At 48.2% G+C, this 12,061-nt stretch overlaps 1 protein-coding gene across 1 annotated transcript in view; it reads left to right on the top strand.

Annotated features, from left to right (window-relative positions):
• Nucleotides 1–4,623: 4,623 nt before the first annotated feature.
• The window catches only part of ATP2C2 (ATPase secretory pathway Ca2+ transporting 2), a 32,240-nt gene continuing 24,802 nt past the window's right edge, over nt 4,624–12,061 (top strand). The window contains exon 1 of the mRNA XM_068150847.1: nt 4,624–4,902. Coding sequence (XP_068006948.1) covers nt 4,804–4,902 — 99 coding nt within the window. The 5' untranslated portion in view covers nt 4,624–4,803. The remainder of the gene's footprint in view (nt 4,903–12,061) is intronic.

Genomic DNA, 12,061 nt, shown 5'->3' with positions numbered 1-12,061 from the left:
GCTCCTGTGTGGTATCTTGGCTGTTGAGGGTCTTGCTCCTGGCTCTGGGATGGGTGCAAAACTGATGGTGGTGGAGCAGGAGCTGTTTAGTCAGATGATGTTATGCTAATGATTCTATTTTTAGCTGGAGGCCCCCTGGTCTGCTCTCATCATTCAATAAACCTCTGCTGTTGTGCCTCATTTACAGACCATTTCTTCCCCCTCACTGCTTCCTTTCAGAAATAAGGAAGGAAAGGAGGAAAAAGGGCAATAAAGTATCTCTGGAAAATGCATTCCCTTATCAACCAGCTCTGAAGAGGAAGCCCTCAAGAAGAGGGGGAGGTTGGAAAGTGAGAATCACTTCTTATCAATCACAAGACAAAGTCCATAAAGAACAGACAGGAAAAGACTGCATCTTCTGCATTGTGGTTCTGTTTCATGGTGGTAAATGCAGATGGGGGGAGGGGGGAGAAGTTCAAGCTGGCTTGGAAATCCAGTCACACTTCTCCACGGGAAGAATCACTGAGAATGGGACATTGCAGATGACACTGAAGTGCTGGACATGCCTAGTTCAGAGCTCCAGTAAGCTTCATGGTGCAGAAGTGTTTTGGTTACCTTCAGGAAGCTGTTTCATGAGCAGTGAAGAAGCTTATGAGGTTGAGATAGTCCACAGAAGGTTCTTTGGAGACTGGCATTTTCTCTGCCCACTGCATGTTCACAGAGGAGGTTTACTTCTCCCACCTCACACTGTCTACACAGGCTAGATTTTTGTCTGGAGGTCTGGTCAGGTGAGCATTGATTGCCTTTCTCTGGCAAAAGGATTTACAGCATAATTTAGCTTCCTTTGGAAGCAGGTTAAAAAAAGATACCTTTTAATGGTGAGTCTACAGAGGAAAGTCCTCTTCCCATTATTTTCTCCATCTTCATATATTTCTATGTAGGCAAACTAGCAAGAAGCATGGGAGAAGATGTGGAAAATAAAAAGACCTCCTGCCTGTTTTCAAGACATGGATGTGGCTGGTGGGGCTCATTTCCCCCATCCTGAGATGCTGCCCCACCAGATGAATCTGCTAAATTAAGCAGTGGGGGCTGTACAAACAAAGCAAGAAACATAATTCCCCCTTTCTTCATGGTGACTTCCCTAAGGGTTTTCCCTGGCCTTTATCAGTAGCACTGACTCGGTGGTGGTTAGTGCTAGGACAAGGGGCAAGAGTTACAAGCCAGAACACAAGAGGTTCCACTTGAATTTAAGTAAAAACTTCTTTGCTTTGAGGGTGACAGAGCGCTGCATCAGGCTGCCCAGAGAGGTTGTGGAGTCTCCTTCTCTGGAGCTTTTCAAATCCCACCTGGAGGTGTTCCTGTGCAACCTGCTCTAGACACACCTGTGTTAGCAGGAGTTTAGCCTAGATGATCTCCCGAGGTCCCCTACCATTGCAAGTTGTCTATTATTCTAAGACAGAAAGGAACCATGGCTCAAAACTTTGTTCGTAGCTTTTATAATCAAGACCCGTGGAGGTTCTACCCAGGGGCCTGGGTAAAACCCAAGTTGAAAGCAGAGATTTCAAACTGTAAATTCTTCTCATGCAGCGGAGGTTTTTCCCCTCAAGGTGGCACAATAGGAACAAGAGAGTGACAAGCTTTGGTTGCAGCGAGGGAAGCAGGTGAAAGAGCAGCAACCCTTCAGGCCCACGTAATCTGAGATGATTACAGCTGCTAAGGTGTTTGGATCTTCATAACAGCTATGTTCTAATAAAAGGTTTCCCAAATAACCTCTTTAGAAGTGGACTCTGGCCCTGAGCTTTATCATCCAATTAAATAGGAAGTGCTGGAGAGGCACTGTAACTGGGCTGTGTTAGGGTTTTATAGTGGGGAAATATCTTCTACCAGAATGAAGAAACACAGCTTGTGTTAGTGTTGTGCTCTTTACATTACAGACTTGATTCAGCTTGTTCCATCACTTTCTGAGCCAGGAGATGGCAAATACTTGAGTTTTCCATTAGATTTCCTAACAGACAGAAATCCAAAGCAGCAAGAAAATGAAGCTTCAGCCTACTCAGCAGTCTGGCAGGATGCATGACAGCTACTCATCAACAACTACATTTCCTTTCTGCATTTATTCTATTTCATTGCCACTAAAATGTGACTTCACATTAGGGGACTGAATGAATATCAAGATGACAGCGAGGGCCATGGTCCTGGGCCCGGACAATGCTGTTCCTCACAAGCTGCAGACCTGCTGGATAATAAACCACAACACACCAATTATTATGGTGGATTGTTATGCTCACCAGCTGGTGTTTCTTCTTTTCTATGTCCTGATTGTCATGGTGCCTTTGTACCTCTCACCCTATCATCTTCTCTGCCAGGAATGCCTCCATGGCAGCCTAGGATGTGGTCTCTTGGCCCACATCCCCATTACATAGATCACAGGATCATTTTGGTTGGAAAAGACTTCTAAGATCATCAAGTTCAACTATTGACCTAACACCACCAGAGACATGAAACCATGCTCCAAAGTGCTATGTCTAACATGTTGTTTAAATGCCTCCAGGGATGGTGACTCCACCACCTCCTAGGCAGCCTGTTCCAGTGCCTGACCACTCTTTCAGTGTGGAAATTGTTCCTAATATCTGAGCTAAACCTACCCTGGTACAACTTGAGGCCATTTCCTCTTGTTCTATTATCTGGTACTAGAGAGAAGAGACAGACCCTCACCTCATTACTACCTCCTTTCATCTAGTTGTAAAGAGTAATAAGGTCTTCTCTCAGCCTCCTCTTCTCAAGAAGATTTTTGTTTCCCCAAGCAGCAGGTTTTTGCAAGGGAGAAGAAGTTACATGAGGAAACCATCAGCAAGAGCCTGCTGCTTAATCAGCCATGTTGTCATCAATGCTCAGCTAACGACAGCCCTCTCAGGATGGCACAGCCATGGTCCATGGATGTGTTGCATACAGCAGAACCCCAGAAGAATACTCAGGGTTCTTGCAGGTAGCAGCTCCCCTTGCTGCGTGCCAACCTCATAGATGATGGGTGAGGTTCTGGAAGCAAGAACAAAGCCAAGGAAATTATTTTCCTACTTGCCTAGAGAAGGGGAGGAAGTTTTTCACTACTTTTCTGTCAGAGACAGCTCAATGTGATCCCAAGGCTGTGACTACTACAAACACACTCAGATGAAGGGAAGAATGTGTTTCCTTGCCAGGTGCTGCCTGCCTTACAATATCAGGAGCATGGCAGAGCCAGCTGGATGTGGTCCAGCTCCTTACAACGGCTACAGAAGGAGGGAACCGGCTTTAAAGTGTGTGCAAGCTCAAAGGCACTTTGCTACCTAATTCCCATATGTTTCATAAGGTCTGAAACTCTCTCTACCCCTGGGATCATGGGCTGCCTTCAAGCCCTGGCTAAGCACCTTACATAAACCCTGGGCAGGGCCTGAGTGTGCACAAGTGCCCAGCGTTATCCCTGGATGTTTTCCCATGGGAAGGAGGGCTGTTGCAGCAATGCAGGAACTTCATTCATCTGTCTGATGCAGCCAGTTCAGGTCATTAAGAACGCATTTCTCAATCATGGGCCAAGGGAGTTAGGAAGCCCAGCTGTGTTTTACAAGCATCCAGCTATGTGCAGGGTGTTTTCAAGCGGCTTTGTTTTTGTCTTCTCTCTTGAAAGCAGCCCTCCCTCCACACCACTTCACTGGGGCATGGTGTCTTAGCTGTACCTGCTGGCTAAATCATGCTGATGGGGCTTCCCATGGGGCTTATCATCTTTTGCTGGGACTGGTGGGACCTGGGAGATGGATGCAAATAAGCAACACTGAAATGCTCCATGGGTAAACACCAGTTTGATGGAAACTGGCCAGGCTTTGAGTACCATAAGAAGTCACACAGGTGAGAGTCTGGAGTCTTGGCCCCATCATGGTCCAGGTGTCACCACTTCTGATGCTCCAGAGCTGTGAAGCTGGGATCTATTCTGCAGGAAATTGCACATAAATTATTCCCTGACTGGGAATGACACTTATTCCCTCAGAGCAGCTTTTACTGTCAAAGGAGGATCTTAATCTCATAGTTTAGACCTTAGGGATGATTTAAGCCTAAGTGAACCATGTAGCCATGATGCCTGAGGGAGAATGGAGCAGAGCAGAGTACCTTACTCCCTGACAGGTGGCTATAAATCGTCAGGACAGATGTGCCAGGTTAAGGTTAGCCATATGTTGAGATCCAGCACGAAAGGACAGGAAAGCCTGTGTTGGTTTGGTTGTTTTTTTTTTAGTAAAGGACCATCACAAATTCACACATCACCCATTTATGTCCTCTCCCTGATGGCAATGCTTCTAAATCTCAGACATATGCTGCATGGAGTGTATCTCAAGGAGGATTTCCCCAGCCTGGAAGTTCAGAGCGGCTGGGCCGTGTGTGTAACCGGTCTTGTCTCGGCAACCTCCTTCTCTGCCTGCCCGAAATGTGGCACCTGCCGATGCTCCTCCCGCAACCGGCTTTCAGAGGGCGGAGGACAGCCCAGAGCTGCAAGCCCTCAACCTGCTCTTCAGGTGCCAGCCACGCACACACGTAGGTGCCACCTCACCCTGCTATCAGCCACAGTCTTAAACACAGACAGGCTTCTCCTGGCAGGGTTTTGTGGGCGAAGCACCTTGCGCCACCTCCCCCCAGTACCTGCGGCCGAAGGCGTGACTTGGCGACAGGTAAGCGCTGCCTGTCCCCGCCTGTCGCCGCGGCCCCGCTCGCAGGGCAATTCCACTCAGCGCTGCCGGCAGCGGCTGCGGGTGGCCCCGGCCAGGTGGCCCCCGGGGCGCTTCCCACCCCTGCGCAGCGAAGATGGTAGAAGGAGGTTTCGCCAAACTCTTCCAGAAAAGGTCGTTTTTCCGCTTGGCACAGAAATATCAGCCCCTTGGAAGCGGCGAGCCGGAAGAGGAGGTGAGGATTGCCTGTGCCTCTTGCCTGGACCTGCTGAAATAGTTTGTGTGATTTGGGTTAATTTCGGCTACTTTGTCTGCTTTGTCCCACTTGATACCGTCGCCACGGTGCTCTGCGCTCTCCTCTCTCTGCTCCAGTCTTTCCCAGTGCAGCAGGGGCCAAGATTAATGATGTTTGCCAGGCAGCAGGCTGAGATGGGGAGACTTGTTTCTATGCAATGCTCCCCACACCTATAGCTCAGGCCAAAGTCCTGGCCAGGAGCGTTGTTCTCTGCAGGGGGGAGATTGGGAATGAACGAAATGCGTGCGAGAGCAGCTGCCGTGTGGGCCATGGGCGCTGCCAGCCTCAGGCTTTCTCCAGTGCTTGCACAAAATGCAAACGCTGCCTCGGCAGAAGGGTAAAGGAAGAGCCCGGCTAACCCTGTCCCATGGTGTCACTGCTGGTGGACAGGCTGTGAGCCCCTCGGGCTGTTGTTGCAGTCATACTGGTAGCAAATGGCCAAGGAGAGCTTTTACTCAGACCTGCAGAATCCACTCTGAAATAAGGCTGGGGTATGAACTTTGATGGTTGTTTTTTCCCATCCTCCCATCACTGCCTCTTCTCAAGAGTGGCCAGTGGTGGTTTAGGTGACACATTTGCTATTCTCCTGAAGATTATCCTACTGTCACATCTGCTCTGCACAGGGGTTTCCATTGCTCAAGCCCCATTTCCTTCTCCCACAGGAAGATCAGTTGGGTGTCCTCCCAGGTAAACCTGATTTCTCTAATCCCTTCAGCAGGCTGTGTCAGCCAGCAAGCACCATCCATACACTTCAAGATATTCATGCTCTTTTCCACAGCTGTCTGACTGAGGTCTTTTCCCAGGTGTCATTTCAGCTAATCCTCTGCTCTCCTCTGAGTCTCAGCTTTCCAGTATGGGGGTTGTTCAGTGCTACAAGGCAAAGTAAATGAGACAGTGAACTCTTACCCCATGCATTGCATGATGCAATGCTGCTCTACACTGTTTTAATGTAGCCCAAAATCCCAGGAAAGGAAGATCTGGATGAGGTTACAGAAAGTGTCTGTATCTTGTTCTGATGGGAAGTTGAGAAAGCTCTGATCATACCTAGGCAGGAGGCCACCAGCAATCAGTCTGGTTTGGTTTTTGGCAGTACCCATTCCTGTTGTGCCAAAATAAATGATGATACGTCTTTGCCTCCAGGTTTAAACCTTCCTGTATTTAGCTCCAGCCTGTGCAGAATGTGATGCATTTATAACAGGACAGGGGATTGACCAGCATTCTGACACAAGCATAGGAAGCAGGAAGTAATGACAACAGGAGCTTGTCTCATCAAGAGTGTATTCTCAGGTTCTGACTTAGGCTGGTAAATGACTCATATTGCCACTAGGAATTATATTTTGCTTCTTGAAAATAGCTGCAGAGTACTCTCAGTCTTATAGATCTTAAGTATTTTGGTCAAAGAGCCATGGAGATGTGAATCCAGGTGACCTGATGGGACTGAGGTCACGATAAACCCCAAAACTCTCCCAGGAAAAGTCCCAGCACTGGTAGCTGTGAAGCGGTGGCCAGCTCACAGGCTCTGGTGTTGTCTGGATGGGGCAGAACAGTAAACTTCCACATCAAAGCTCTTTTTCTGCAGTGGCCCATTTGGAATCACAGGGAGTGTTTGTGGTGTGATTTGTGTTTTATAAGAGCTGTGTTTTTCCTGTGAGAGTCCAAAGAGCATCCAAAGACTTTTCTTCTGAGCATCCAAGCATGTGTGTGTGTGTGTGTGAGTAGTGTGTGTGTGCACGTGTATGAGCACACCTAGCTGTGAGTGTATGTGTGTTTGAAATCAGGAGAAAAAGCCATGCCCTGAATGAGCCACATAACCTTTTCTCTTTAGCCATGCACTAGGGCCATCCCCATAGCACCCACTGACCCCAGTTCATACAGTCCAGGGCAGACATCCTGAAAGTCTGAAGCCCTTTGCTCCCAATATCTTTTACCCTGATGAGTTGGGTGGATTTTGTAACATCATTCAGGGCAATCTTTCTGTCTTCACTTCATGGGATGGTTTCCATTTGTGCAGGTAGGAGAACAATTCATCAGGATCTACTGCCAGCCCATGGGGACCTGCTGCTGGAGGGGCTTTTTCTCCTGTTAGCTTTAGAAAGAGCTGGCTCCTACCCCAGGCACATCCAGGTTACAGAGTTTAGTGCATCTTCAGAGTTTCTTCAGAGCTGCTAGGAATTTTCCTTTGCAGTCACTTCATTTCTCCCTACCAAGTCCCCCCAACACCTGATCCATTCAAGACTCTCTAAGCATGAGATGGAGTCCAGGTATTTCCTAGCCCTGTGCTATACTCAGGGCTAAATCATAATTCCATTTTGGGTTTCACACCAATGAACATTCATCTGCTGGAGAATTTCACAAACTCCATATCCTTCTGGATATGCAGAGCATCCTTATCAGAAGAGCTTTATTATCATGCAGGTACCTTTTTCTTTTAATATGGCCTCAACATAAACTGAGTAGTGCAGCTTTCCTCCCAGAGAAAGAAAGGGAGGCTGTGGGACTGCTTTGGCACAGCCATAACACAGAATTTCCTTCACTACACTTGAGTGTTGTCAGCCTCTTACAGGTGTCAAGCTCAACTTCTCACTTCTGAAAAGCTTGCAGCAGGCAGGGAGTTAACTCCCTCACTGTCTCCTTCCAGCTCCCCCAGGTTTCTGGGCTTAGGGCTGCAGCACCTCCCTCCCAGGAGACTTCGTATAGGAAGTAGCCTTAAAGCCTAGGAGTTTAGTTTCTCTTGGGCATGGGAGGGACTGGTTTACATGGAGAGGAAGCCCCTTATCTGGGAGCTGTGGAGCTGCAGTGGTTGGGCTTTCCTGCAGCAATGCCAATACTACCTTTCAGCTCCAGGGGCTTTGCTCCAGAATAAAGGGAGATTGAGTTGTTTTGTTAATTAAAAAGAAAAATCAGCCAGGTTTAAGCAGGAGAGAGAGAGAGCAGTGCAGTGGAGGGGGATGAGTAGATGGAGGCAATGAGCCCAGGATTTGGAGACTGCCCACCCAGCTTGGGTCTACCTTCTCATACCCCTGAGAGCAACTCAAAATGCAGGGAATCATTTTAAAGCAGTTTTGTGGAAAACCCCTGGCTTTTTGAACAGTCAAAATGTCTATTTTGAGCCTTAGATCTGCAAGCTGGGAGAGCAGAAGAGTTATTTCAAGTAGAAAGTCTGAAATTCTGCAATAGGTGCGGGATGGAGCAAGAAACTCTGTGCATGAGGAGCAGCAGTTGGTGGGACGTGGCTGAGGACTTGGGTAAGGAAGCCCAGCGAGGCAGCCCCTTGCTTGCAGGGCACTGGTTTGCTCCGGGCTGGTTTCATGCTGGCTGCAGCCCTGAAACCCCACTCTGCCTGCTGTGTGCACCAGGATGAGCAGTGCAAAGGGCTTTTGAGGGAATGGTGTATTTATTTCTTTGAGTAAGGAAGAAGAACATACAAGAGAAGAATTTTTGGTTGGTAAACTTAATCTTAAAGGGCTTCTGGTTAGACTAATTAACCCAGCCCACTTCTGGCTGGCTCACATAGGTTGGCTTGTCCAAAATTATCCAAGACAGGAGGAAAAGAATATGCAAAACCTCAGAATTCTCCCCACCTCTGCCTTTACTGAAAACTGATCTTTTGGGCTGGTTGCCAGAGTATACAGAAAGGGCTTTGCACTCTGCAGAAAGCTCCACACCTTCTTCCTTCCCACACGGGCTGCTTGGCACAACAAGTGATGGATTGTTTCGGGATGAGGGATGCGGAGGCAGCAGTGCAGGTACCAGCAGTGCCAGGCATGCTCTGAGCTGTGCTGGGACAGCTGCTTTGCTCAGCCTCCACTATTTCCTAATCTTGCAAGGCACCAGAAACACTTTTTTGATTATTACTATTTAAAACAATGGAAGATAAAGGTTGAGAGTGTAAATGGATGGTGTTGAGAGCCCACACTTGCCTTGCAGTGGAAATAGACAAGAAATTAATGCACAGCAAGAGTTGTGGTGGAGTTAAATCCCGTTGTCAGATGGTCACAAGTGGTGCTCCCCAGGGCTTGGTTTTGGGACCAGTCTTGTTTAGTATCCTTATGAGTGATGTGGGTAAGAGTAACTTCCCAGATGACGTTAAGTTGGGAGGGAATGTTGATCTGATTGAGGGTAGGAAGGCTCTTCAGAGGGACCTGGGCAGGCTGGATTGATAGGCCAAGGTCAGTTGCATGAGGTTTAACAAAGCCAAGTGCCAGGTCTTGCACTTGGGGTCACAACGACCCCATGAACACTCCAGGCTTGGAGGAGAGTGACTTGAAAGATCTCAGGATGCTGGTCAACAGCTGGCTGAAGATGAGCCAGCAGTGTGCTCTGGTGGTGAACAAGGCCAACAGCATCCTGGCCTTTATCAGGATTAATGTGTGCAGTAGGACCAGGGAAACGAATGTCCCTCTGTGAGGCCACACCTTGAGTACTGGGCTTAGTTTTGGGACCCTCACAAGAAAGACACTAATGTGCTGGTGTGTGTTCACAGAGGGGCAATGAAGGTGGTGAAAGGTCTGGAGAACACATCTTAAGAGGAGTGTATGAGGCAACCGGGGTTGTTCATCCTGGAGAAAAGGAGGCTGAGGGGAGTTGGTTTCTTCTCCCTGGTAACAAGAGATAAAATGAAAGCACATGGCCTCAAGTTGCACCAGTAGAGGCTCAGGTTGGATATCAGAAGAAACTCATTCAGTGAAAGAGTTATTAAACACCAGAACAGTCTGCCTGTGGAGATGCTAGAGGTGCTTCAAAGAGGCAGAGATGTGGTGCTGAGAGACAGTTTGGTACCAGACTTGGGAGAATTAGATATGGGTTGGATTCCAGGATCTCAGAGGTCTTTTCCAGCTGAAATGATTCTATGGTTTTAAGAAGGTTTGTGAGGGGGTTTGCTGAGGCCCCTGCCTGGTGCCCAGTAGATGTGGTGTGGGATGCATCTGGGGGTGAAGGGGTCTCCACACCTGCAGCACATGACAGAGGAGGAGGGAGATGGGGGTTCACTGGCACATTTGCAGCTTGTGCATCACTAGAGTAACCTGGTAGGAAAAGCTGCACTGCATTCATCCAGGGGAAACCACTTACAGGTATAAGCTAATCAAGGCAAATTAATTCATCCCTATAAAGCTGTTCATTTCACAGCAGCCCCTGGCTGTCAGGAGCATGGTGCTGGCAGCAGTTCTATCGATCTGGCTGTGCACAGCTCAAGCACATCCAAGTGCTTTTCTTGTTCATTTCCTCCACACCTTTTTGAAGGTAAATATTAGTGACAGAGCTGGGTCCTGCCTTCCCTTGCTGGCTCTGGGCAACTGGAGGCATGTCACCTCTGTGCCTGGATCTTCTTCTGCCCTCCAGCTCCTTTGACTAAAATTGAAACTCTTTTGAGGCAAGGCTCTGCCTTAGAGTCATAGAATGTGTTGTGTTAGAAGGGATCTTTAAAGGTCATCTAGTCCAACCCCCTCTGCAGTAATCAGGGACGTCTGCAACTGGAGCAGGTTGTTCAGTGGCCTGTACAACATGACCTGGAATGTCTCCAGGGATGGGGCCTCCACCACCTCTCTGGGCAACCTGTTCCAGTGTTCCACCACCCTCATACTACAGAATTTCTTCCTTGATACTTGCATGTGTCACCAGCAGCACATAAGAGCTTGTGGAAAGTGTGTTAATTAAATCAGCACAGTAGTGAACTCAAGATATGTGTCTGTAACGGTCGTGGTGTTTTTCCCCAGCAAGTCCTTCCATCTCCTTAGGTGCATGGGTGGCTCTAGAATCTGGCTGTCATCAAAGCTGCAGGAGGCTGATGAATTTGCACAAGTAGGAATAAACCACTTTTAAAGGTGGAAGGATATTTCTGTCCCTTCTAGGGATGTCTGGTAAGGAAATATTGAAATAAGGGTGATGTCTGTTGGTAGTACACCTTGAAACAGCAGAGAGGTCCTGCAGCTTCTTTGGGCAAAACGTGGTTGCCAGCAAAAGGGAAACAGAGCAGCAGGAAAAGCCTTGAACATCTTGGGCAAATTTCTGGGGACGTGGAAAAGCCAGGTTGTGCCTAGGGCAAAACTGTTTCTAAGTGAGCACTGCAGAGACCAAGGGATCACAGCAAACTCTTCTGTGTATACTCCAGGAGCAGGTCAATATCTCATGTGTTAGCAGCTCTCCTGTGGGACAGGGACCAGTGATAAAAAAGGGGGCTGCAACACGTGGCCAAAGTTGGTTGGTGTTTTGGTGGTTTCTCTGGATTCATCACTCATGGATTCTCTGCATTTGTCCTCACCTTTGGATTGCAAAACATTGGATGCTCCTTAGCAACCTCTGTGAATACTCACAGAAGGGCTAATTTTTCATATACCATTTCTGGCAGCTCTGAAGTCTTCCAGATCCCTGCTCGGGTGCTGATGAGCCAGATCTGAGCTCCAGGTGTTGGTATTGGAGAACCAGTGCCAAATTCCTCCCCCTCTGCTGAGTGAGAGCTGGCTGTGGGGCTGAGCACGAGGCTCTATCAGGATCCTTCTCATAATGAGCACCCACCCTTGTGTTTCATGAATGAAGGTGAATGGGAATGGATTTTCTTGTCCCTTGGGAAGGGTGAGGTTTCTCCCTCTCCATGCAATAGTGATCACACTGCCTCTGTGCTGTGCCTGGCTGAGATTTAGAGGATGCTGCTGCTCTGGGAAGAATGCTTTGGAAAAGGAGATGAGGGATCTCCAAAGGGAAGAGAAGTGGAGTCTTTTGGTTCAGGCCTTGAGTTGCCTGGATGGAGAAAGAAAAGCCATTTGCCCCTCTCAGAAGTGTTTGTAGAACTGTCTTGCAGGTAAACAGAGGTGGAGATGAGGAAGGAGGCTTTTGCTTTCTCCCACTGGCTCAAAAATCTTTCTATCTCACCTCTTCTGTTCATTTGTTATGTTTTTAACAAGGGCAAAAGTTTTAACTTACTCTGAGCATTGAGCATGGGGTGGGCTGTGAGACACTGACACAGAAGAATGCTCATCTTGGGCGTGCTATCTGCAAGCAGCAGACCTGGCACACTTTTCTGACCACAGTCATGCAACTAGCTTCTCTTTTTGGTAACCCAGCTCCTAACAGCCTTCCTTCCAAGGCAGGGATGTGCACCTGT

This window comes from Melanerpes formicivorus, unplaced genomic scaffold (genome assembly GCF_026170545.1).
Source record: "Melanerpes formicivorus ecotype bairdi unplaced genomic scaffold, bMelFor1.0.p_v2 SCAF_20, whole genome shotgun sequence".
Lineage (NCBI taxonomy): Eukaryota > Metazoa > Chordata > Aves > Piciformes > Picidae > Melanerpes > Melanerpes formicivorus.
This window is presented reverse-complemented; position numbering and strand designations above follow the sequence as displayed.